The 26,350-nt window shown below is 37.4% G+C and overlaps 1 protein-coding gene across 2 annotated transcripts in view; it reads left to right on the top strand.

Annotated features, from left to right (window-relative positions):
• MST1 (mercaptopyruvate sulfurtransferase 1) overlaps window positions 1–26,350 on the top strand; it is a 203,792-nt gene that overhangs the window by 164,918 nt on the left and 12,524 nt on the right. For both annotated transcript variants that reach the window (XM_089811480.1, XM_089811478.1), the window contains exons 8-9: window positions 6,543–6,601; window positions 7,508–7,589. In XM_089811480.1, the coding sequence (XP_089667606.1) occupies window positions 6,543–6,601; window positions 7,508–7,589 (141 nt within the window). The remainder of the gene's footprint in view (window positions 1–6,542; window positions 6,602–7,507; window positions 7,590–26,350) is intronic.

Here is a 26,350-nt window from a genome sequence, read left to right as displayed (position 1 = left end):
AGTCACTTTATTTTATAAAGTGGATTTATAAAGTTACTTTATGACTTAAAGTCATTTTACAACAAAAGTAACTTAAGTGATTGAAAGACGAAAATGGTTTTGATCCCACATTGCTTAGTTGTTTGTGCTCTCCCTCATATCGAGGTTATAAAAGCAATAGACCTTCTTGGGATTTGGACCATGAGATATAATATTATTCAGAAATTGACATTGGTTGCTTAAATGTGATTGGTTTTGTTAAGGACAAAACCCCTTGAGAAGAGTTGAGAGGTTGGACGTATCCCCAACACCTCATTTATACTACATTCAGATTTAGAACTGGAGTTAGCATGTTGGAGCATATCTAGAATCACACTTTATGTCTGAAGTAAGTTCTCCATTTATTTAGCTGGAAAAATAATAAGTGTTGATGCAAGTAGTTGAATGTTCAAACAATGGGAGAACATTCTGATTGTTGTTTACATCAAATTACTATAGACAGGTTAGGAAGGATAATGGACATTTGAATGAGTATTTTTTTCAATAAAGTTCCTTGTTGGGAAACGTGGGCATTGAATGCTCTAGTCTCGGCAAAGACGTGCCGTATGTCTAAGTGACTCTAAAATTTCCATTTCCTCTCACCACGGTGACTGAGTTAGTTGGAAACGTGTGTGGGACAAACAAATCTGTGTGCAGTCACATAGTGACTCTTATCATTCGTAGGGAGCATTGCGGATATTGTGGGTTGTGACTTGAACCAATCATAGTTTTGGAGAGTGTGGGTGGTTACGGTAGCAGTCAAACACGACCACGTAACAGATGAAGGAAGCTGCACAGTAAGCTATTCCAAAGATCTAGTCATTCATGGCAAGGGAGAACACCTTGGACAACACCTCTTCTCCAATGTTATTGCAAGGTTATTGTAAAGTCCATATGGGTTGGAAATCGCAGGAGTCTTAGTGAAAATAATAGGTTCCCTCTATTTTCCGTGGAGTTGTCTGTAATTTGCCCTTGCATAAACTCTAATTAGTTTAGTCAATCAGTTGGTAGCATGGTCTTGAGCTATTATAGCTTGAGCATTTGGATGTATGGTTGTGGTATTTGAATTACATTCCCGAATATATATATTGTTTCATGTTTTTGTCAAAACATTTGAAATCTTGAATACATGGTTTGAAACTTTGGCATCGAATTGGGATTACATTAGGCATTGTGCCTCAACAACTTAAATCAGATTTGGTGCATTGACTGTTTGACATAATACCATTGAATCTAATACTAAAAATTTAAAAATCAGAACAGCAGGTAATATTACAAGCCCCCCACTTTATCCTACATATTCTCAATCATGTTGAAATCCCCTATGAAAATCCAATTGGATTCTAGTATTTTTTTTGCCAACTAGTCCTAGAGGATTGCTCTTTCTCTATAGTCATTCAGAGCATAGATATTACAAATCCCCACAATGTTGTTGTTAATGTTAAAAATTGCCTGAATAGCCCTATGGCAAGGGGAAGAGCAATGTGTAATGTTCCCAATTTTAATTCATTTGGGCCCAAGTTATTTAATGTTTGTATTTAGGGGTTCCGATTGATTTAGTATATCTCGAACCTATTTCTGTAATGTTTCGAAGGCAAACTTGGCCCGAAGGGGACCTTGACCCAAAGGTAATCTCGGCCCGAAGGGGATCTTGACCCAAAGGTAATCTCAGCCTAAAGAGGATCTCGACCTGAAGGCAATCTCGGTCCGAAGGGGATCTTGACCTGAAGGTAATCGATCTGAGAGGCCAAGAGACTGAGAGTGAGAGACTTGAGAGACTGAGTGGCTGTACAATAGCAATAGAGACGCTGTACAGTATGTCAGCTGGTCGTACGGTAGAAAGTAGTGACTGTACGGTGGGGAGCAAGATAGTCGTATGGTAGAAGGGTGAGGCCGTACGGTGGCTAATGATGACATACGATAGTGATGGAAGTTTAATTGTATGATGTGAGTGCTAAGTTGGCCATATGGTGGATGAGGGAAAGTACGGTGGTGTGTGGGAGATGGTCAGAATGAATATCGTATGGGTGATGAGGAGGTCGTATGGAAATGTCCAAACACCAAATGATGACTTAACTACGCCACACGAAGGATGCGAACTTATTCCTGCATAAATAGATTCAGACACGATAATAGAAAACTTGAACACGAGCAATCCTTTAATTAATATGTGTCGAAAGATGTTGCTCCAATTTGCTAGATCCCAAGTTAAGCCATACACAACAGAATACAAGTGATCGCCTTTGCCAAAGATATCAATAAAACCAGTAAATGTATAGAATAGGAATTACCGATTGATATAGATGTAAATATTTGCAAACAATAATGGCACTCCAATTTGCTAGCTCTGAGCTGAGTAATACACAGGCAGAATAGGATGAGGGTTGATTCCCACTGAAACCGCAAATAAGCCAAATAGGGAAGATCTTTCACTTCCGAAATGGCAAACAACAAAGAATCCCAACAGGAATTTGCAGTACATAGAAAATAATCCAAAAGCATACCTACGACTACCTACAAGCTATGCCTAAATACCCTTTGGATAAACATCCCAAGGGTTTACAAAAATAGCCGACGACCAACACCTACAAAACAATAAAATAAAAATAGGTCCAAGATATACTAAATCAATCGGAACCCCTAAATACAAACATTAAATAACTTGGGCCCAAATTAATTAAAATTGGGAACATTACACAATGAGAGAAGATTTTGCACCACTGAGGACCAATCAGCAGAGCAACACCACCTTTCCCTCTTTGGTGGCTAGAAAAAAGGCATTTTGCCTTATCCTAAATAAATTTTAGGGTGTTAAAAGCATGATACCTTGAGACTTTAATCACTTGAAGGCAAATGATATCCTTATTGTGAAGTTTCTTGCACTAGTTTCTCACCATTTACTTTCTATTAGGCATTTCCAGTCCTCTAATATTCCAACTATATTTAGGGTGTTAAAGGCATGATACCCTGAGACTTTAATCTCTTGAAGGCAAGTGATATCCTTATTGTGAAGTTTATTGCACCAGTTTCTCACCATTTACTTTCTATCAGGCATTTCCAGTCCTCTAATATTCCAACTATAGATGTGTAAATTCATGGTTAACAATTGAGATTTTTGGAATTTTTAAATAGCCTATTAAAACAATCTGTAGTCTCACTGCTCTTGGCTTTATGATTTCTTTCACTTAGTTTAGCACTATTGGTCCTTTCATAAGTTTTCCTCTTTCTTTTACTAGTAATTTTTGTAAATCCTTCATCAATATGACCATTAGGAGTGGTGAAACATGGGGTATCAAGGGTAGAGGGTGGCTCACTATGCACTAGACTATATGACCCAGGGGAACCATTGATCTTATCCAAGGGAGGTTGCTTCGATACCAAATCCATATTAATGTTACTTGTTGCGCATTACTTCACTAACCTTTTCTCTGATAACAAGAATATATTGAGGTTTAGAATCGAATGGGCTGTTAGAATCCATCTTCTTATTTGTAGTAACATGAAAAACCACCTAATCATCACCATACAAGGGATTATTCAAAGTAATAAAACTGCCATATATAGAATTCCCATTTGAGGGTTTACTAGATTTGTCTTGATTATCATCTTTACCATTCGAACTAACATTGTTAGGTTGTTTTCTATAGTCTAGTTTATCCTTACTTCCTTGAGTAGCCACATCACTCTGAGATGGGGGATTAAAATCTCTTTGAATGTTTTTTACCAAAGGAAAATCTTTTCGATTATGCCCATTTAACTTACAATGAAAGCAAGCACCCACATCACTAAGTTTATGAATTTTCCAACAAAAAGTTTCATCTTCAATTTCAACTGAAATTTCTTCGGGAAAGGTAATATTAGGGTTAAGAGAAATTAGGGTATGGGCATTTCAAATGTACAAGAGCGATCTTAGAATCTTCAATTTGGATAACTGAACCCAATGGTTTTAACATATGAGGAAGAAAAGCCAAAACTGTGGTTTAATATTCTATAATTCCACCCAAAACAGAGATGAATTGGAGGGAATTTGGTCTGGCTTACTACTTGGAGCCTAGGGAATAGCCTGAAATAGTGTTTACCCAACATTCCACGAACCTCTTTTAAAACTTTTTCCTGCATGGCATGAGTCTTAAGGAAAATAACAAATATACCTCTTTGAATCATTCTACTGACACTAACCGCAATTCCAAGTTTTTTTCCCAATGCATTATTAATCTAGTCATCTAAAATTTTTCTAGCTGGTAATGACTTTTCATCCATGCAAACAAGGAAAATAGCAATGTTTTTTAATCTAGTTTGCTCATCCCTAAGGCTTTTACCATGTCATCATTCGGCTCCAAATTGAGTGTCTTCACTGAGGGAAACGAGACCTTACCTTCGTTGCCATCCCTATGGTTCCTATCTCCATTTCTTTCATCTCCTCGTCAATCTTCATTGGGGTTGGTCCATCCTCCTCCATTCTCCTTGTCTCTACAAGAAAAGGTTCCAGTAATCAATGCAAAAGCTAGTAAGGCCGAAATAGAAGAATCTGCCACCACATAACTATATGAAGGTTTATTTCCTTCATAAATTTTATTTACGACATGAGTATCTGAACCCTCAACATTCTTGTTCTCCTTGACCAACTCATCATTTAGAGCAGATTTTCCCTCATCATGCGAAGATAAACCCTCACCTTTTGTACTCTCCTTCACCGAATCATCATTTTCTCAATTGACTTCCATAATCAATCCGATCTAGGGCAAGGAACGACAACAATAGACTGTAAAGTACGAAAGAGCAAAAAGGGCACAAACATGCGAACCCCTTACCATGACAACGAAAAGGAGAAAAACATAACCAGAAGAAACCATTCAAAAAATAATGACCCAAAAGCAAGCAAGAAACAAGGCTACTCGAAAACCAAAATCACACATGACCAACAAGGGAAATACAAATCATATAATGCTAGATAGTACACCAGCCACTTGGGATCTTGCAAATAGGGCCTGAAAGAAGGGTACAATGTTGCCAATGCACCCTAGTTGCAGACCCAACTTTCGTTTTTTTCACTAAACACTAATACTTTTGATAAATGAAACTTTAAATATCTTCAAACTCAATTAAACAAACTTCAATATATATATATCTTCAAGAGACATGTCTCCTCTACTCATATTTATATACATTCAAATATGCACTTGGAACAAAGAGAAATAATAGGAAGTGTTATTACATTTGCAGAGATTGTTTCTCTCAACACCAACACACCTCCATCAATCTTATCTGTTACAGCTTCTCTTGACTTTCCATAATAAATTTGATACTGGAACAAAGATTTTTAAAGAATTCAAATTAACTTCATCAGAAATTTCTTGACTCCAATTCCACCTTTTTGATTAGCTTGGCTCCCTAGCAGGTTAAAGTTTCTCAAACTCATCTCTTAAGTTTGGAGACCTATAAATTGCCACTAAACTAAGACTACCTTGAATAATTACCCTACTGCCAAGCAAAAAGAGGGGGTCCTCATTTGCAATGGAGCAATGGTGCAAAAAGCTCACAAAAAGATCCTAGTTAGATGGTAAGGACATGGTGAGGTGCCCTAATTATACTTGGCTCTAGGCCCAAGGACAAAAACTGTGGCCCACTTGGCCTAATGTGGCCATAATCATACTCATGAGCTGGTGTGCCTAGCGAGGCCTATATACTATTCCCCTCCATCATGCTATCCTTCTCCCCTATTCTCTACTCTTGAAGATCCCTTAGTTGCCTCATTAACTAACCTGTAAAGGTCTTGAGGGAAGATTACAGCCAGGTGCCCTTCACCATAGGCCCAAATGTAGAATCTCATCCCACTTGGCCTCATGCAGTCCTTAACCGACCTCATGAGGTGGTGTACCTAGTGAGGGCTGACCGTTCCATCTCCTTGCACTTTCTCACCTTCCTCAATAGGGTTAATTTTATTTTTCCATGTTTTACAAATGGTTGTTTGTAAATCAGACCTCATCGTTCTCCCTCCTTGCACTTCCTTTTCGTTGCATTATTCTGTGTTTTAAAAGTGATTGGTTTGTACCTTTATATCTGTATGTGACAATATATGTGTGGGCATGTGCCCAAACATGTGAAAGACGAACATGAGATTTGAGAGAGAAAATATTTTAATCTGACTCCTGTTAAGTTGTTAGGATTTAATCAATCCTTCCTTGAGATGTATTATACTCTACTATTTTAATTTAAAGCAAATTTATGTAGTAAGGAATTGTCTATGGTCACCTTAAATGCCTCAAATTATAAGAGCAAATAAATTACTGATTTGGATTCTAATTTATTTAGTTCTGTGGAAACTATTGCACCATGCATATTTATTTTCAATCAATTAAAAAGATGGTGGAATCCTAGTTGGTTTAAATATTTGAGATACATACCTGTGGATTTTCATTTAGTAAACTAATTTAGCTGCTATTAGCTATGAGTGTTGTATATTTGCCTATATTTGTTGTTTGGTTCCTCGTGCATTAAATCTAACAATTCATAATTAAATATAGGTAAGACAGAATATAGAAGAAAGAAAATACCAACACATTGATGCACGTGGCAAACCCAGGTACTATTTTTTATCCTTGGTATGTATTCTCTGGCATATTTTGCTTCCTCGAGATAATAGAGTGACTATCATCTTCAATGTTTATCGTGTTGGACTAATTAATAATCTCAGATGTCAACATCTCCCTGTTGTTTCTTCCCTACAGTTGTTTGAGTTAGGAGATACAAGGTTCATTTTCTGAATAAGAGCATTCATGACATGGGATAGTTGAAGCATTATTCCTGGAAATTCCTTTATTCTTTGTACTATTTATTTTTCTTCTCAAGTTATTTGGAGTAAGAACAAATGAAAAGGGAATTTTAGAATCATGCTTGGCATGCATGATCATGGCTTCGTTGAGGGTATTATGTGATTCTATGATGTTAATAAGGTGATTTTAAACAATCTTCAAAAGCCTAATAGAAATTGTAATAGATGTCGTGGAATGCCCTCTTAGAGTTCTTTGGATAAAGATAGGCACATTGTGTTGTAATTGAATGCCAAATTTGAAATTTTAGGATATGTTTTTAAAAAATGTCATATGATTATTAGAAAATTTAGACTAATATCTAATGCATTATGTTGATGATGTACTTTGAGAAGTTCTATTTGTAAGTTTAAATTCTCACAGCTGTCCCAAAAGCACACCATCAGAAACATGCATGTTTGGAACATCTGAAACAGTCACTATTCTATCGTTTCAATCATGTCCATAATCATCATAGAGACAGATTTATCAATTTCTTAGTCTATCATTTGCCTTGGTATATGAGAATGACATGGATGATATAAGTTTGGAACAGATTTACTGATATGTATAATTTTTATTCACCTTTATCACCATGTTAAATCCTGATATTCACATCACCATGTTAGATTGTTAGGGGGGTGATGATTTGCCTCAATTTAATTGTGAACTTGATTCAGATTTGATGGCATAGCTGCGGAGCCTCGCAAAGGCATCAGAAGTGGTCATGTGCCAGGAAGTAAATGCATACCTTTCACTGATGTAAGAAACTTTTTCTTCTTCTCAAGTGTACTGTAAGGAATTGTAAATGAGTAATGGGGGCATTAAGGAATACTTGTAAGATGATAAGGGTTTTGTATCATAAACGTATTCGTATGGCTCATTATTCCATCTTAATTGTTTACCCACTACTAAAAAGTAATGTGCAAAATGAAAACATACAATGATATAAAATAATATTTCCATAGATCAATGTTCAAATGATATTACAAGAGAGACCAAACATTCCTATTTATGTTTTTTTTTTATCTCACGTGCATTCAAAGGTAAATGAAAATAGTGAAGTGAGAAAGTAAAACATTTGTACAGTGAAAATCTTAAGGAGAAAAAACTACATGCATACCATTAATGCTTTGGGATTCTTGAGATTATCGAAGTCGCAGCTTTCCTTTCATAAGTTCATCTAACAACAAAGTTTTATAATTGTGACTTAACATGAGATAAATGATATACCCATGCTAACTTTATTTGATGGTTTTTATTTGATAGATTAGTGTTATCAGTATGGGGGTGACTCTCTTTCATTGAATATAAAAAATATTACATTAGTTAAAATAATGCAGGAAGAAGCAGATTCCTGCACCAATATCATAGATATGTTGTCTCAGCATCAGTGAATACATCTAGATTTGTTGGGTGAAGCACATTGATGGGTGCAAAATCATCATACTTGACACAATGCTTGAAGGTAGACCAAGCCTCCTTTTCCATTCTTACCCCTTTTTTTCATGTTAAATGTGGCTCCTAAGAATCCTGATATAACTCCCAAATTAATCTCATCCAAAGCATTAGGTGCTGGAGGCCAGTTGTTGTCAATAACCGGCCTACTGCCCACCTCTCTTGCCCAATCTTTCAAACTGACAGTTTGAGCTATTGGTATGAAAAAATATCTGTATAACATCATGAACATGAATGCTTGCAGAAAAACATCTTATCACCAGCAATACTGCCTGTCTACCTCATTATTCTTGCTTTGAAAAGGTGTTTTTCATTGATACTCAGGGCTCTCTTCTGTGCAGTTGCAGTTTGCACCAAATGTGAAAATCATTCTTCAAAACTACTCTATACTGCTCTATACTCAGTATGGTTGTTCTTATCACTATCGCTGCTATCTCTGATTGGTCAGCTAGATATATTCCAAGGGAATTGATCTTATATATTTGCACTTAGTGCAATAAGATGATTTCTGCTATTATCTGATGCGACTGATTGAATATGTGAGATTATATTGATGTTCAATAGATTTCACTGTTTGACAATGGGGAGATATGCTATGACCTTGTCCTGTAATCTATAGTGATTGAATTTCTGTCTCTGGTACAATCTGTTATCTTTCAAATTATGCAATTGATTTCCTCTCATTGCTTATAGCAGCACTAGTTGTCTCTGATATGTTGATATGCTTGTGCAATTCTGAATAAGCTGCTATGTCTGATATAATCAATTAACCATTGCAACAATGCTGCTATCTCTGATCTTGCTTTGTATGTATGCGACTGGTTAATAATGAATAGCAGATGCTCAATCCAGCAGACCAAGAATGGATAAGCAGAAGAGACAAGTTTTCAATGATAATTGATGGACTGTGTTTGAATTTTCTCTTATCCCCCTCCCAAACCAAAAAGATGGCATCCGTTGAGTTATCAATTAACCCTTGCAATGATGGTGCTATGAGACGAGTTTCCAATGATAATTGATGGATTGTGTTTGAAATTTTGAACTCTCCCTTATACCCCTCCCAAACCAAAAAAATGGCAGCCCTTGAGTTTGATGAGCCATTTTCTTGATCATTCTCTTCGTAACCATTAGTTTACTTAATCACATTGTATCTTACGATTTTGTAATCACTGATATTACAAACTACTGTCATTTGTCTAAATTGCTGACACTTATACAATTCCTTGTTTATTGATTTGCGATGGATAAAAGTCTAAAGATTAGTTAATTTCTGCCATCATTATGAGCTTATCAATAACTTTGATTATCAATGGTTGTTGTCGGCAAAAGTATGTTATGCCTTCGCGATTAGTAAAACATGTGTTAAGGGTGTTAGTGATGAAGGTCGTTCTGTTATGACGTGACAGTTGGGTCACACCCCTTCCAGATCTTTATGTACACTCTCCGTTCAGAGATAGGATTCATTTAGTGTTAATCGTTGCTATCTATCTTGTGTGTCAAGTATGATGTACTAGAAGCATTGAAGCATTAATGAAATATATATTTGGTTCCTAAAGCATTACATGTCTTTCCATGTTATGTCTCATATCTTGTTATTGTAGTATGCATTAATCTAGTTTATTGTAGGTGGAAAAATTTGGTGTCGCTGCCAACTTAATCTGGGAAGGGCGACACAGTGAATGGCACACGCAGAATAAATGGGAATACCAATACTGGAGAGTGTCAGAACTAATGAAGATGGAGTGACTGAGTTGTTTGAAGGCGAGCACGATCTCATGGAAAACTTCCAAATACTATTTTGAGTGACAATTAAAACATTCTTATGGAGAGAAGCCATATGCGCAGAAATTCCTAAGGACACTGTTTGGGATGCCTTGAACATGAATCTCGCAGCAAATCAACTTCTGCATCAGTTTCCCCATCTTTTTGCACAAGCATTTCTCTCTTAGGTGAGGCGAAGGGAGGAAACTGAGGAAACTAAGAGGGAAGGGAGCAACTTGTTGTGTCCTAATGGCACCATTGCATAATGGAAGGTTCTCCTAGAGCTAAGGGTCCTGGCTTGATCTCAAGCCTATCAACTGGGATTAATCTCGTAGTGGCATCCATAAATAGTCCAATAGCATAGTGCGACATATAGATTGTTTTATGTTGCAACATCATAAATTCATACATATTGTCTGAAAGTAGAGCCTCCCAATCATATACCCTTCCTGTCATAATCTTTTTCATCAATGCCACCTACGGGAATGAGATGTCTGAAGCACGACTCGACCCTGTAAATATGCTCTTCACCAAGTCCATAATGCAACGCCACGATCCCTCTCTAATGTCTGATTTCCTCAGCCCTTTTCCTTTGGAAGTCCGCATCAGAGTTTTTTTTTTGCATCAGATAGATCTCTGCACACCATGGTTACGAGTTGCTCATTTGCCTCCTATTTCATTTTCTTTTCTTTTAAAACTATCTTTTTGCCCCCTTCCACATATCCTAGTATGCCAAATACTGTGGTAAAATCTTGCGCCTTGAAGGAGATTTCTACATCCTGGTCAAGATAGGAGAAGGTGCTTGTTTTCGAGTGCCTGTCATAGGTATCTATCATTATCCTTAAGGAACCCTCAAAATCTTTTATCGCCCATTCTACCTGCGCTCTCCATATGCTTCCCTTCACTAGATCATTGTCTGGAGTTTCTTGCCACCATTTCCAGCACTCTAAGCCATTCGACCCTTCAAACTTTATGTTCTGAGGAATTACATGAGATCTTGCAGGCATAGGCACTTTTGGTCGTACCTTCTTTTTTCCTATGTCTATCCATCCTGCAACATTCACTCTTGAAGGTAGTACTTGGGTATTCTTGGATGTGGTGTTGTTCAAACTTGAACCACCGGCTTGTGTCTGCAGTTTTGCTCTCCAAGGTCATTTGTCCATAATGACTTCTTGGCTTTCCAATGAAGAGAAATAGTTAGGGCTTTTCCCAACATGTGGGTCTGATCTTGTCCTCCTATGCCCGTTTCCCTAAGCCATACGACTCCAATTTGTTCTTAATTGCGGAATTATTGCCGTGAGGAAACGTGTATTGATACCCTCTGTGGCCATGTGATGCCCTTAGACCGCTCCCAATCAATCAAACTACAGTATGTCACTTATGCTCCATACCCTTTATTGCGCAATGTTTTGGTGGTCTTGCCTTGGTTGTCCGATGGTGGTCTTATCCCTCTGATTGTTGTAGTGTTCCCTTTCTCATTGCTTCTTTCCTACTTTATGCCTCTTCTTATAGAACCCTTCTATCTCTTCCACATATGATGGATTTTGTCTTACGCACTTGTATTGCATTTCCAACCATTCGTATGGTAGTTAACTCGATTTATTTGTAGGACACAATACCCGTACACTATCCCCTCCATTTGTTTTCATAGATCGCATGATATTTATGGGCTTCAGAAGTTGTCTTGTGATAAACACCGTACGGTGTGGTGTGCAAGTGCTTTTTTTGTTTTGTTTTTGAAGTCATATGACAACAATCGGTGTCTTTGGCTTTTTACCGTACAATGCATGGTACTGAATCATCTGACTTCCTTCTTTATACTGATTATGTATGGTGATTTTCCACACCAATAGCTCGTACAGTTTAGGTAATGCATGGTACCATAGGCCATACGATACTACCCGTGTCTTGGCCTCTTGGTTCTTCCCCGATTTCTTAGAGTTATTGTGTTCCCCGAATGGCCTCCTCTAGACGATCATACGGTACTATATGACCTCGGTTTTTTTTTTTGATATTGTTGTATGGTCCTCGGTTTTTCTCTTTCCGTATGGTACTTTAGTGCTGGTTTTCTCATGCAATGTTTTCCCTTGGTTGTACGATATTGGTCCCCTTGGCAAAATGGCCATACAACCTCTGCTTTGTTTATTTATTTATTTTTTCATTTTACTTTTTCAATTTATTTTATTTTTATTTTTAAATTTATTTCCTTAGTTTAAATTATTCATCTACCTTGCAATCATCCCTCCATCCTTCATGCCTTTGATGGTAAATCTTGAGTTTTGAGCCATTAAGCAGGTCATCTATCTCTTTCCCATCCAAGGTCCACAACTTCATTGCTCCATTATCACCGCCTTTGCGTACCTTGTACAATCCAACCCACTTCACCTTGAACTTACCTAGTTTAATCTCATTGCGCCTGCTATACTTTAGCACAAGTTGACCTAGTGTGAACTTAGTGAGCTTCAAGTGTTTATCATGCCATGCCTTAAGCTTGAGCTGAAATACTTAAGTTGCCCACTGCACCATTAATCTCTATCCGTCAAGCTTGTTCAGATTGTATAGCCTTTCTCCAAGACTCTCCATGTCACCCAACCTATTCTCGACTGCTATCCTCAAGCTCAGTACCATGAACTCGACCGGCACCACAAATTCCTGATCATACATTAATTGGAATGGAGTTTGTCCTGTTGTAACCTTATAAGTGGTGCAGTAGGCCCATAACGCAGATGGCAACTTTTCCTCCCAGTCCTCTCCTTCGACAACGTAGGACTTATAGATCAGTGAAACCAATATATTATTCGTTGATTTAGCCTACCCATTTGCTCTTGTGTAGTACGGGCTCGAAAAGGAATGACAGATTTTGAACTCCGTTGTGAGCAGTCGGATGACATGATTTACAAAGTGTCCTCCCCGGTCACTTGTTAGCTGTATTGGAATGCCATACCTAGTCATGATTTGTTCATAAATAAACCTTGCTGTACTAATTGTTGAGTTGTCAAGTAGGGCTCGTGCCTCTACCCACTTCTTGATATTTTTTGTGGCTACGATGATATATCAACACCGTCGAGCTCTACTTGCCTTCAGGGGTCCAACAAATTCTAGCCCCCATCATTCAAAAAGTTCTTGTGCGTACAAGGGGTTAAGCAGCATAAAGTCTCTCTTTAGAGGCTTTCCCTCCCTCTGGCAAGTATCACAGCCCACAACCCATTCCCTAGCGTTGTTATACAAGGTAAGCCACCACAACCCTGCCAAAAGTATCTTCTATGCTATTGTTTCAGGCCCCATGTCTCTGCTCGCCGGACCTTCATGTGCTTCTCTTAGTACACTCTATACTTCCTCTTCCATAACACATCATCAAAGGACTTGGTCGGGTCCCATCTTATATAGCAACTCGTTAATCAATTGAAATGTTTGGCTCCTGAGCATGACCTTCCTCCTCTTGCTCGGTTGCATTTCCCTCAGAAACTGCCCTATTTAAAGCTATTCTCCAATGCTTGTATACCAAGATGGGAGTACAACAATCCAAAACAAGTGTGCATCTAGAAAGTCATCATTCACTCCTTCAAAGTGGTTCCCCTGACTTGATCCTTCACAGGTAGTCTACACTCACGTGACTTTTTTCTGGGACGTAGAACAATACTAAATGTAAACTCTTGTAGGAGGAGCAAACATCTACTCACTCACCCTTGGATAATCGGTTTATTCACCAGGTATATCAAAGCTTGGTGATCCACATAGACTATGAACAGAGTTGCCAATAAGTAAAACCGAAATCTTTGTACGCCATACTCCATGCCTAGGGCTTCCCTCTTTGTTGTACTATAGTTCTTTTTGGCTTTTGACAACAATCTGCTTTCAAAATAAACAGGGTGATCTAATTTATGGTCACCTGTTTGTGCTAGTGTTGCCCCTGATTGCAAAGTTTGATGTATCCACGTGCACATGAAACTACTTATCCCAATTTGGGTATGTGAGGATAGGTGCTCCTACCAATCTTGTCTTCAGTTCTCCGAATGCCTCATCTTGTTTTGTTCCCCATGTGTAGGGCTTTCCCTTCCAAGTCATCCTATCTAGTGGGTAGGACACTTGAACAAATTTTTTAATAAATCTTCTATAGTACCCGTTGTGTCCTGAAAATGACTTCACTTCGGTCAAGTCTGTGGGAGGTTGCATCTCCACTATTATGCAGATGTGGCTTGGGTCTATCTTCAAGCCTATTTTGCACACAATCTGTCCTAGTAGTTTCCCTTGGAGTACCATAAATCTGCACCTTTTGGGGTTTAATATTGATCTCGCCTATTGGCATCTCTCCATATACTCCCTGAAGGCTACCAAGTGTGTGTCCTCTGCATTGAAAATTGTCTAATCGTTCGGGAAAGCCTTAAAGTTCCCAACTAACATCTTGTCGAAGATGTTCAAAATTATTCTCTAGAATGTTGTTGGAGCGTTGTAGAGTCCAAAGGATGTAGTTGTATGCATAGACTCCATCTTCTACTACCAAAGTTCTTTTTTACTTGTCTTCTACAATGGATATCTAGTTGTAGCGAGAGAATTCCTCCATGAATGAGTAGATCTCATGTCCAACAACTGACTCTAGAATGCTATTTGTGAATGGTATTAGGAATGGGAAATTAATGGTTACTGCATTCAGGCAGCGAAAGTCCAAACATAACCTTATCTGGTTGGCCTCCTTCAGTACAATTACTATTGAAGGCACCCATTTCCTTATTTGTACACAAAATATGATACCTACATCAATCATTCTTTCAATCTCGTCATTAACTCGTGCCACATAATTTTTGTTCATTTGGTACGGTCGCTTCCTCATAGGTACAACCCCTTGCATAAGCGAAATCTGATGGACACACAGTTCAGGCAAGACCCCTTTTGGAACCTTATAAGTCCAGTCGAATACATCCTTATACTCCATAAATATCTTGAATGTTGTTGCTTTCAACATAGGGTTCTAGTCATCGCTAACAAAAATGTTCTTCCGGTTGGCTTCATCTCCTAGGTTCATTGCCTTCACCAAAGGTTCTTCGTATTTGGTGTGTTTTTCCTTGTCGAATGCATGTGCTAGTATTTCGTCCATCTGCATCTCCTCTTGTTTATATTCCCCAAATTTCGTTGGGAATGAGTTCTTTTCATCCCCTTCATCTACCCCTAATATGTTGCAACTCCAAAATAGCTCAAAGTCTTACATTTTCCAATGGAAGTATTCATTTAATGAATCGAGGTCATCATCAAAACATCCCTCCATTTCTACAATTCCCTCTCCATTAGGTTCCATGCTTCTCTTTCCTTCATCCTCAACTTCAAAATTGGACGAGGATGCCAGATCTTCACTCACCATCTACGTTCGTAGGTCGATTGTGAAATTATGCTCCCCTCTCTCCATCAAAAGAGTATTCCTCTTTCAATCGTGCTTCACTTGTGCTTGCACTAACCAACCCCTTCTGAGGATCACGTCATATCCTTTCCTCTTCTGTAGGATCACTACGAAGTCCAGGATGAAGGGTTGCATCTCGATCATCACTCTCTGTGCCATTAGAGTCCCAATAGGTTTAATACTATGTTTGTCAATGCCTAACAGTTGAAATGTCGACAGCCACAATGTTGTCCTAATTTCGTCCATGTTTACTCTAGCAATATGTTAGCACCATAACCTCCATCTACAATGATGTCCATCAAGATGGTCTCAAGGATACCCATCACCACTGCAGGATGCGTTCGTAGGTTGATTGTGAACTTGCAGCCCCCTCTCTTCATCAAAAGAGTATTCCTCTTTCAATTGTGCTTCACTTTTTCTTGCACTAACCAACCCCTTCTGAGGATCGCGTCATATCCTTTCCTCTTCTGTAGGATCACTACGAAGTCTAGGACGAAGGGTTGCGTCTTGATCATCATTCTTTGTGCCATTAGAGTCCCAATAGGTTTAATACCATGTTGGTTAGCACCTAGCAGTTGAAATGTCGGCAGCTACAGTGTTGGCCGTCCTAATTTCCTCCATGTTTCCTCCGGCAATACGTTCGTCGTTAACACTGTTGTCCTGCATTTTGTCACCACAAAATATAGGTAACAATACGAAACATTTTCAAGCTTAGTTTCACATTTCTCTAAGTTTAGTTCATTTTTTAATTGGTTAGTATTGATCAACCAATCAGTACCAATTGATATAATGAATTGTTTTACTGAAGGCCATCATCAAGTCCTTTTCGTTTTGCTTTCTGTCAAGTCTTTGCTTGATTTTTGAATCCTTCACAGTCCGTTCTTTGCTTATGAGTTTGTGTTTGTTTGTTTTTAGTCCTTTGGTTTTGCTCATGTCATGTTTTTCGATTTTCCCTTCGATTCAGTCTAACCTAGAGGTCAATTGGAGTTGCCACTCAAGAGTTATGCCCGTTTTAGTGCCTCAAAAGTGGACATTTTAGGTGCAACATCATGAATTAAAAATATGACATTATATTTTCATTTTGACATTCACTTTTTGAAAATATAACATTATATTCACTTTTTGTTATGTTTTTGAGTTACTTTTACTTTAAATTTATAACTCAAAGTGACTATAGTGCACTTTATGTTATAATTTTAAGTTGAGTTACTTTTAAATTTTTCACTTAAAGTAACTATATAACTATATAGTTACATTTTAAATTTTTGGTTTTAAAATCAAATACTTATTTAAATGTCACTTTAAAGTGATGTGTATGTCTTATATTGAATAATATGATAAATGAATATTATTTTTGACCCATTTAATGACATTTTTATAATTTTAAGTGAAATACATGACTAAAAGGCTTCAAAAGTGGACTTTTTATGTGCAATTGCATGTAAAAACTATGAAAAGTGGAAACTTTTCATGTCATTACATATAAAACTCATTTTTGAGGATACTTTTCATGTCATTACATCAAAAGCTCATGAAAGTGGACCTTTTTGATTCAATGACATGAAAAATAGAGTTTTTGTACTTAAGCATCAAAAAGGTGACACACATTTTAAAACATGCATATGACCTCAAAAGATTTTTCCATGAGCATGTCTTAAAACATGTAATGCACTCCAAAAAGTGCGATTTTGCATGGAGACATTTTAAATGTGTAAGTGACCTCAAAAGGTCCAATTTTGGAGAGAGACATTTTTAAAAATGTGTTATGCTCATTGAAAAGTCCGATTTAAGAAGAAAATGTGTTCTTACTCTCCAAGAATCCGATTTTGGCCATAACTCAAGATTTTCTTCATGGATTTGAATGAAATCTTTTGCATTCAAGGTGTTTTTGTTTGGTGATCATTTTGCTTCCATCAAAAATGAGTTTAATGTGCTGAAAACCGTTTTTGGGAGTCCAAATCTAGGGCACGTTTTTGTGAAAAACTCCAAAAATCTTCATTTTTACCCAATGTTTTTGCATGGAGATGAATCATTTTGCCCTTATTGAATGATCACATTGCATTTTTATTCATATTTTGGTGTTTAAACACCAAAACATTTTACTTGCAATCCATGGTGAAACATGTTTTTTCTAAAAATGTCTCATGAGCATCAATTTTCAAAAATGTTGGAAGTTGGAGAGGTTTTAGGGCACGTTTTGGCTTCTTGCAACTTATTCTCCTTGTTTGCTGCCCTCTCTCATTCAAATTTGTAAGATTGGAAAAGGTCTCACCATTTTTGAAGAATTTTTCAAACAAAGAGCATCTTTTTCCTTCATGTTTGGCATGTAAGTGGATTTTTTCCTTCTTGTAATTTAATTCATGCTTATCCTTGCTAATTTTATGCATGAAATTATTAGATGGTTGCCATTTGTGAAGATCTTTGCCATGGAAAGTGCATTTTCTCTTTAAATATGAAGTTTTCTTTCATTTTCATGTTTTTGGTTCTTTCCCAAGTCCCAATTTCGAATTTGAGCTTTGAAGTGCATTGCATCTTCGCATGTTTAGTTATTTTCCAAAGGTACGTTGTTTCTTTTGCATTTTGTTTTTTGTGCTTGCTTGCCGGTTTTTCTCCACTTGGAGAAGTTACAAGTTTTTTTCCAAAAACTTGTTTTCGTTTCATTTCATGCGAAAGATCGTCATCTTTCACTCAACAAAATGCAATTACATGTTTTCCATCTCATTCGCCATTAACACATACATGTAATCCCATTTTCTTCTTCCATTTTCACATACACGAAATGTTTTACATGTAACTACATCAAAAGTGACTATAAAACTCATTTTCTCATCTCCATTTTTCATTTCTATCTCTTGATATGCATTTGCGTTTACATGAGAAAATACATGTTTTTCCACTTCCCATGTTATTACATGCTTTGCATCTCTTCCATTTGCACTTACATGTAAAAGCTCGTCCACCATCCACATTTGCATGTCATCTCACTTTTTATTCCTCATTATATGTTGCATTTACATGTAATCCATTTTCTGTGCAATGACATCTTGAAAGCCTAAGTCACTTTTGAAATCAGCAATCTCCATTTGCACGCATTCCCATGCGTCAAACCCTTTACCTCAAAAAAAATAAAAAATAAAAATTAAAGGTTCTAATGGAAAGTTGTTCCGAGTGTACATCCGGACATCGTCAAGAAGGTTTTCAAAGTGTCAAAGAATCTAGTTTGTGCTGATCTACAAAGGAGAATTCATGACAACTTGAGCGAGAAAAGCTAGATCACATCAAGTTTCCACATGACAATGGACAATTCATCAAAGAGAGTTAGAGGTTATCAAAAGATGCAACACGATGGTTATCAAGGTGAATGTAGCGGTACAAAGTACAGAAACTTCTAATTCGGTGATCATTCAAGATTGCATCGTCAAGTACAAGGCCCTTTAGGATTGTTTCCTTCTCTTCTGTCTTCTTCTTTCATGATTGTAGTTGGAGAGGATGCATTGCATGAAGATGTGTAATTACATGTAATGCGAGTTACATGTCTATGTAAAAGATGTAATGCAAGTTGCATGTAACCCTATATTTTCTCCTGTAGTTAGACTAGGTCAAAGTTGGTTGAGTTGCTCCCACTTTTTCCTCCACCTTTTTCTCAACTTCTGTGCCTGTATAAAGGAGTGCCCCCTCATTGTAAAATTATCATTATCTTTTATGCAAGAGAACTCTAGAGAAATTGTGCCAACAGAACTTTGTTCATGTAAACACTATTTTGAGAAAAAGTGAATACAAAGGAGCATTTGAGACTTAACTTTGATTAAGTGAAATTGTTATTTGAGTGAGGTTTAAGCTTTGTCTATGATTCATCCAAGTTGTCTTTGATTCATATTGTCTTGTGTTATTGGTAATTGTTTTAGTAAATTGAATTGAAAAGAGTTAAGAAACAATTGAAGCCAGAGCTTTGAGCAGGAGCAATGTGAAAGCGTATAGCTAGAAGCTTTGTCTATAGCTTATATTTTCTTCTTAATTCGCAAAATAGTAGTATTTTTACTTTTAGGAGTCTTTGGGCCCTAATTGTAAAGTTATTCCATATAGAAGTACAATCGGACTTAGAGCCAAATCGGTACATTTTCAGCTAGCCTTTGAGTTAGTGAAGGTTTATTAGTATCACTGTTTCCAGCTCTTGATAGAAGTGTAGTTAGAGATTTACCTTGCCCATTATTCACTCTACGAGTAAGTGGATCCTTTCTTGAAAGTTAAGAAGAAAGGATATTAGTAACACCCTGTTTATGAAATCTCTCGACTTCTTACTTACCTTGAGTTGATCCAAAGAACCATGAGAAGGGGGAGCCTTCCCTTTAAGGTAGGAGAGACTCTGTCTCACACGCTGTGGCTGGTCATCCTATTTTGTGACTAGATTTTTACCCAAAACTGTCGGTTGCAAAATATTCACCCAACAAACACCATAACCTCCATCTATAATGGTCTCCAACAGGATGGTCCCAAGGATGCCCATCTCCACCACTACAGGGTGTCTTCCCGTATTGACCACAACATTGGGTCCTTTTCCATCCTGAGAGGAATATTCTTTCCAATGGAGTTTTCCCTTTCACCATCAGTACTATTCACTGGCCCATCCAATGTCTTCAAGGATGGTGTCATGTTTAATATAGTTGTTCTTAGTTGTGGCATTACAAGAAGGTCATTTAGTTTTATAGGGATCTTAGCTTGCATCACCTGCCTTATGATAGTTTGTTGCGCCTAAGTCCTCATTGAGGTACCCACAATATCATTTGTTTCCCTTCTGTTTGTCATCATTTCCTTCTCTATTTCAACTTTTTCTTTACGCACCCTTCGTTTTTCTTCTTCAAGATTTGGGTACACGACTTTCTTCCCTTGTGCTCAGCTGATCGCTAACACGTCTTCATCGTTCCCGTTGGTGTTTAGTAGGTTCACCCCTGGCTTCAGGCATTTTGACTTGTTATGGTCTCTAGGACCACACCATCTGCATAGAAACTGTAGTGCTTTACTCTTCATACAGTCTCTAGCAAAGTGGCCCCATTGATTATAGGCGTGACATTGTATCATTGGCTGCCCACTTGGGTCATACTGTATGTGGCTAGGACTTCTGTTGTTGTTTCTGCCTCTTCTTCGTCGGTTATTCCTATATCCTCCTGACGATGCCGCATTGGTGTTTGCATTCCTCATTCTCGCAGTGCTTGAGGTAGCTACTTCTTGTGTCATTAAAACTTCATAATGGCCTTTAGTTTTCATGTTGAATGAACATTCTTTAGTAGAATGCCCAATTATTTGGCAAATGTCACAGAACTAATTTTTGGGGCAAGAGCCCTTCGTGTGGCCTTCCTCTTTACAATTCGTACACTATAGGTCCCCATCGGTGCTTTGGCCAGGGTTTTTCTTCATGTTCTTAAATTCCATGCGCAACATGTCTTTTTGTAGTGACTAGATCTTCCTATTTGATTCTTCATCGCTGTTCTCTCCAAAAAAATCGTCTTCCTTGTCAAATGATCTATTCTTCCCCATCTTGCTTTCTCTTTCGAGGTTCATTGCTTTGTTATAAGCATCAAGGTATGATGTCAGGGGTACCATTTTCACTTTTCTCTAAAGTGTTGGCTTTAATCCTTCGATAAACCAACATTTCTTCAAGTCGTTGGCTGGTGGGCTTTCCATCTTCCCCACCAACTCCTTTAGTCTCCCCCCATATCCACAAACAGTCTCATCCTTTGTTTGTTTGGTGTTGTAGATTTTCACTGCAATTTCATTATTATCTCTTAATAGCCAAAACTCTACCCCAAACTCCTTTGGGTCCGACCATTTTGCTACCTTCGCCCAATTGATATCAAAGAACCAATTGATCGGTACTCCCCTTAGAGTGGTCGGAAACTGTTGCACCCAATCATCTTGATCCATTACGTCATAGACCATCCATATGGTCTCGCATGTTTTACAGTGTCGCAACGGGTCTTCTATATCACCATCCGTGAATTTAGGCAGTTTTTGCTTTTGTCTTGCCATAGCTGGTGGCTACTATGTTGTTATAGATGGTTGTGTTGGTTGTTTTGTTGTATTCCATGCAAGGTCTGTATTTGTGCCTATGCTTGCACACCCTCGTTGCATTGTGGTGTAATAGGTTCTGAAAATAGGGTTCAGTTACCAAACTGTACTTGTTCGCTCAGTGTATGAGGAACAAATGGAGTGTCTCGGTTGACCTGCGCTCATGCTGCTTCGACACCTCTAACTGCGCTGCTCCCCTCTTTGCTCCACCCGTGGTGTGTGAGACAAGTTGATGAAATCCTCCCTCATTTCCTTGATCCAACATAGTCTTTGTTGTGTCTTTTCTACTAACTCCTCACTACTTCTCACCCATCGACGGTCAAGCGAACCATGTTCTCCATCAATCAATGCACCTCTCATGGCACCATGGTCACCCTCTATGACACCAATGTGGTCCCCTTCGACAAGTTGCCTAAGCCTTTTCATTTGTTCGGCTTGTTGTGTGAGGATTAAAGCCTAATGTGCAATGTATACACCATCATTTAGCACTTTTCTCTCTCTATCCTTTTTTAATTGGTTTGGCATTGATTCAAAACATCATAAATAACAAAGAACACATTTTATTTATCTATAATCTCCATACATCATGCGTCCTCTATGTGAGCGTTATAGAGTTAAAAGTGCTCTTTTCCTTCAATATTCCCAAGGCCTAAGGCTCATGGGTTGGACCTTCGTCGGGTCTCATCTCATTCCTCTTCTTCCCGATGGTTATGTTCGGCAAAGTTTCTCAGAGTTTATTGTTGACATTGCTCCCTCTCAGTTTCCTCCCTTCGCCTTGTATGTCCAAAGAATGCCTGCACAAAGAGTCAAGGAAACTAGTGCAAAAGCTAGTTTGTCGCAACACTTACATCAAGATGTCCCAAATGATGTCCTCTAGAACTTCTGCACGAATGGCTTCTCTCTGCATGAATGTTTCAATCGTTGCTTGAAAAAATATTTGGAAGTTTTCTGTGAGGGCATGCTCGTGTTCGAACAACTCAGTCACTCCATCCTCAATAGTTTCAACATTCTCCGGTATAGGTATTCCCATTTATTCTACATATGTCGTTCACTGTGTTGCTCTTTTCGGATTCAAGTGGGCAACAACGCTAAATGTTTACCGGTTAGGGTAAACTGGATTAACACATGCTACAATAACAAGATATAAAATGTAACACAAAAATATGTAATGCTTCAAGTACATCGTATGCTAGAACACAAGATAGATATCAATGACCAATATTGAGTGAATCCTCTCTCCCAACAGAAAGTATACGTATAGATCCCAAAGGGGTGCGACTGAACCATCGTGTCATAACAAAATACCCTTTGGTTGCTAACACCCTTAACACATGTTTTACTAATCCTGATGGCATAACACACTTTTGCCGACAACACAATCTTTAACATAGTATCATGGCAAGAAAACAATATGTAGGATGATGATATAAACATGTAATATCCTAGACGGATATTATCTCCAAATTTTCTCAAAAATAAATTTCAGAACATAAATAGATAAATGCTATAATGTAAACCAGCAATATAACCAGTAAATTCTCATTAAAATGCCTTAGACTATGTTATTGCATTATATATCAGCAATACAATAACTAGATATCATGTCCAATCTTAAATACAGAAAATATAGTCAGATTGGAAATAACAATACCTGTAATCCCAAGTGTGAATTTTGATATGAATCCACCACACAAATGAATAGGGTTTACATCCAATCCACCCAGGAAGAGCCCGAAGGTTTCCATCCTCAGGATCGTCAACAAGAGAAAGCTAGCAGCTTCCCAAAGTTTTCCAAAGAGAAACCAGAAAATAAGTCTCAAATCCAAGCATAGCTGAAATAAACTCCTTTTTAGAGCCCAACATGTGACTCTTGAGCTTCCTTCATCTCCTTTCGTATTTTCCTTCTTTATCACTTTTTAACAAGGCCGCATGGGTACTTGTACCCACACCCTTGGTACACGTAACCACTTACCCGAGTGCCAAGTACACATATCCCAAGTATCGAGTACCCGGTGGATAGCTTCATAGCTAAGGACCTTGATTAAGATTTCTGGTTTTTTTTTCAGTTTTTTGTTTGTGTATCAGCTTGTTGTTATCAAGCTTAATTCAATACCTAATCAGTTTGAAACTTTGATACGATATTGATTAACAATAACTTTATCACTATTCAAATCAAAAGCTTATCATTTGCAATATGTCATTGTCATATGATTTATGATCTTCTTGTTCATGTTTAAAATCCGCCTCTTTGTTGTGTATATAAACATCTATCACATATTACAAACATATAGAAATTTTGTTTCCTCAAAACAATACATTACATTTGCAACCTTTATCAGTGTTCTTGTTTTGAAAAATCTTTTGTCATGACTCATAATTTCAGATTCTCTATAAATATAAAAGTATAATTAAAAGTAAAGTTTGACATACCCAAGCGCCCCCGTCCCCTATTTTCAAAAATATTGTACCCGTGCCCTAAGTACCCCAAGTATCCCAATGCCCATGCAACCTTGCTTTTTAACACCCTTATAATATTAATTTGACCCATTTTATAAATTGCTTTGAACTCTCATAAGTCAAGTTTAATATTTTATGAATTTAACTTTAGGATTCCTAATGTCTCAACAAGGGGACATTACAGTCCCTCCTCAAGATTGCTTGTCCTCAAGCAATCAGTGCTAGGCATAGTTGGCATAATTGCCAAATAATCGGCGAGTTTCTACTAATTGCCGAGTTTTTTCCAAATTTAATCGTGAGAAAAAATTGCTGATTAATCGTCGAGTTTTTGCAAAAAATCGGCAAGTTTTTCAAAAAATCTCTTTTTACAATTTTTTTTTTTTTTTTAAAAATTTAAATTTATTTTTATTTTATTTTTTGTTAAAAAAAAAAGGCAAAAAGCCTATATATATTATGTAAGATAGAGAGTTACAGTATGCTAATAGAGCTAGGAAGAGGAAAATGTGATTATAATGATGTTTGTACTTCTAGTTTGACACAAACTATTTACTATTATGCTTCCCGCCATCAGCATTCGGCATGAGAATGCTATTTTGTACCCACTATGTATTTATTTTGTACCCACTATATATATATATATATATATATATATATATATATATATATATATATATATATAAAACTCCTGCTTGTTTTTTTGCGTTCTCTATAATGAACTCATTAGGTGCATCTTCTCATTGAAATCTGCAAAAAAATGTATTTTGAATTAAATTTTAGCAGTTTTTTTAAGTTCCCGAGTTTTCCTGAGTTTTTTAAAAAAATGGTTGAGTTTTTCTCGATTAAACTTTTGGGGGGCTTGGCGAGTTTCCCAACTATAGTGCCAGAATCCCAAATGAATCTTCAAGTAGCTTTATAGCCCAATTGGAAAACACATCCTATCATATTGCGAAGCTTGTTCAAATGCAACTCATCTCTCAACTAGATCCTTGGATCCCATGTCACTTTGTGAAGTATTGTTGTGTCTGTGGGAGGCACGACTCTAATTAGAAATGCATCAAATTTCAAACTGTATAGTATTACAACAAAATCCTCAAAATGCCACGCATACATTTGATCAACACCTGGATCCCAAATCATTCTATCAATACAATCCTAGGAGGAATGGATGTCTAACAACCTCTCATCTCAGAACCAACAAATCAACCCACCAAAACCACAAAAATGCATGAACCATCTGAACCAACAAATCACCCCACCAAAACCACAAAAATGCATGAAGTTCGTCTTATAAGTCCACCACATATCAGTGTTATAAACCGGACCAACAATATGGAAGATGACGATGTTTTTGCTATGCCCCTATAATAGAAGGGTAACCATCTCATAAGGTTTGTGTCTTAAGATGGTGAATCTCCATGAATCAAATTGCAACTCGCTAACCTCAAGAGGCTAGACCAAATCTGAAAAAATAATAGTAGACCCAACATAACAACCACTAATAGTTGGAGTATGCCTAAAGATAAAATCACCAACTAACAAATAAATAGCTGCCATCTAATGAAGACTTAGCGATATGTCTCTAGATAATCGGTTGCAACTATTAGAATACAATAAGGACAATTTTGAATTTTCAGCATCACGATGAGTATTATCACTCAACTCGACATCCCCATCAATGAAATGATCACCATCACACACAGTTTTTGAAGTAAAATCACTAGGCTCATCTTCTTCCTCATGATATGGTGAGATCATGTAACTGCTGTTGTAAAAATCAAAACCCATGTGATTGACTTCTTGTCGGTCCTTCAAGCTTTGTTCATCATAATAAGCCTCATGTAGGTACGGTGATGTGGGGGTACTATGTTCACCTTCATTCTTACCAAGGATATTGATCCCTTCTAAGATATACTTGGTTCTATGATCATCTTCCATGGGAGTAGCTGGCATAGAAATCTGATTTTCAGCTTGGAATAAAGAGTGATGTGTCATACTTGGAGACATAACTCATCTATCTCCTTCTCTTTATCTTCAACATGATTGATAGCCATGCCCTTGTCTTTCAGCACCTTCAAGTGATCTGATTTGGTCATTTCCAATGCCTTTTAAGTGTATGCAAAAAACCACTAATAATTCTATTCACTATCTCTTTCTCCTTTCCTCCTTTTAAAGTTCCCACAACACCTCTTCAATGCTCTTATGGGTGTTATCAAGGTGTACTAAGGCTGCAATAACCATATGATCTGATACATTCAGCTTATCCTTCAAATTATATGCTCTGAATTCATCAACTAGAAATAGAATTTCTGATTGGTTCTTCAAACCAGCCCCTAGATTGACATCATTTTCAACTGTGCTCATTTTATGATTTTCCTCCATCTCAAAATGTTTTACT

This window comes from Cupressus sempervirens, chromosome 11 (assembly GCF_028749045.1).
Source record: "Cupressus sempervirens isolate cs-2001-9-10 chromosome 11, ASM2874904v1, whole genome shotgun sequence".
NCBI classification, from domain to species: domain Eukaryota; kingdom Viridiplantae; phylum Streptophyta; class Pinopsida; order Cupressales; family Cupressaceae; genus Cupressus; species Cupressus sempervirens.
This window is presented reverse-complemented; position numbering and strand designations above follow the sequence as displayed.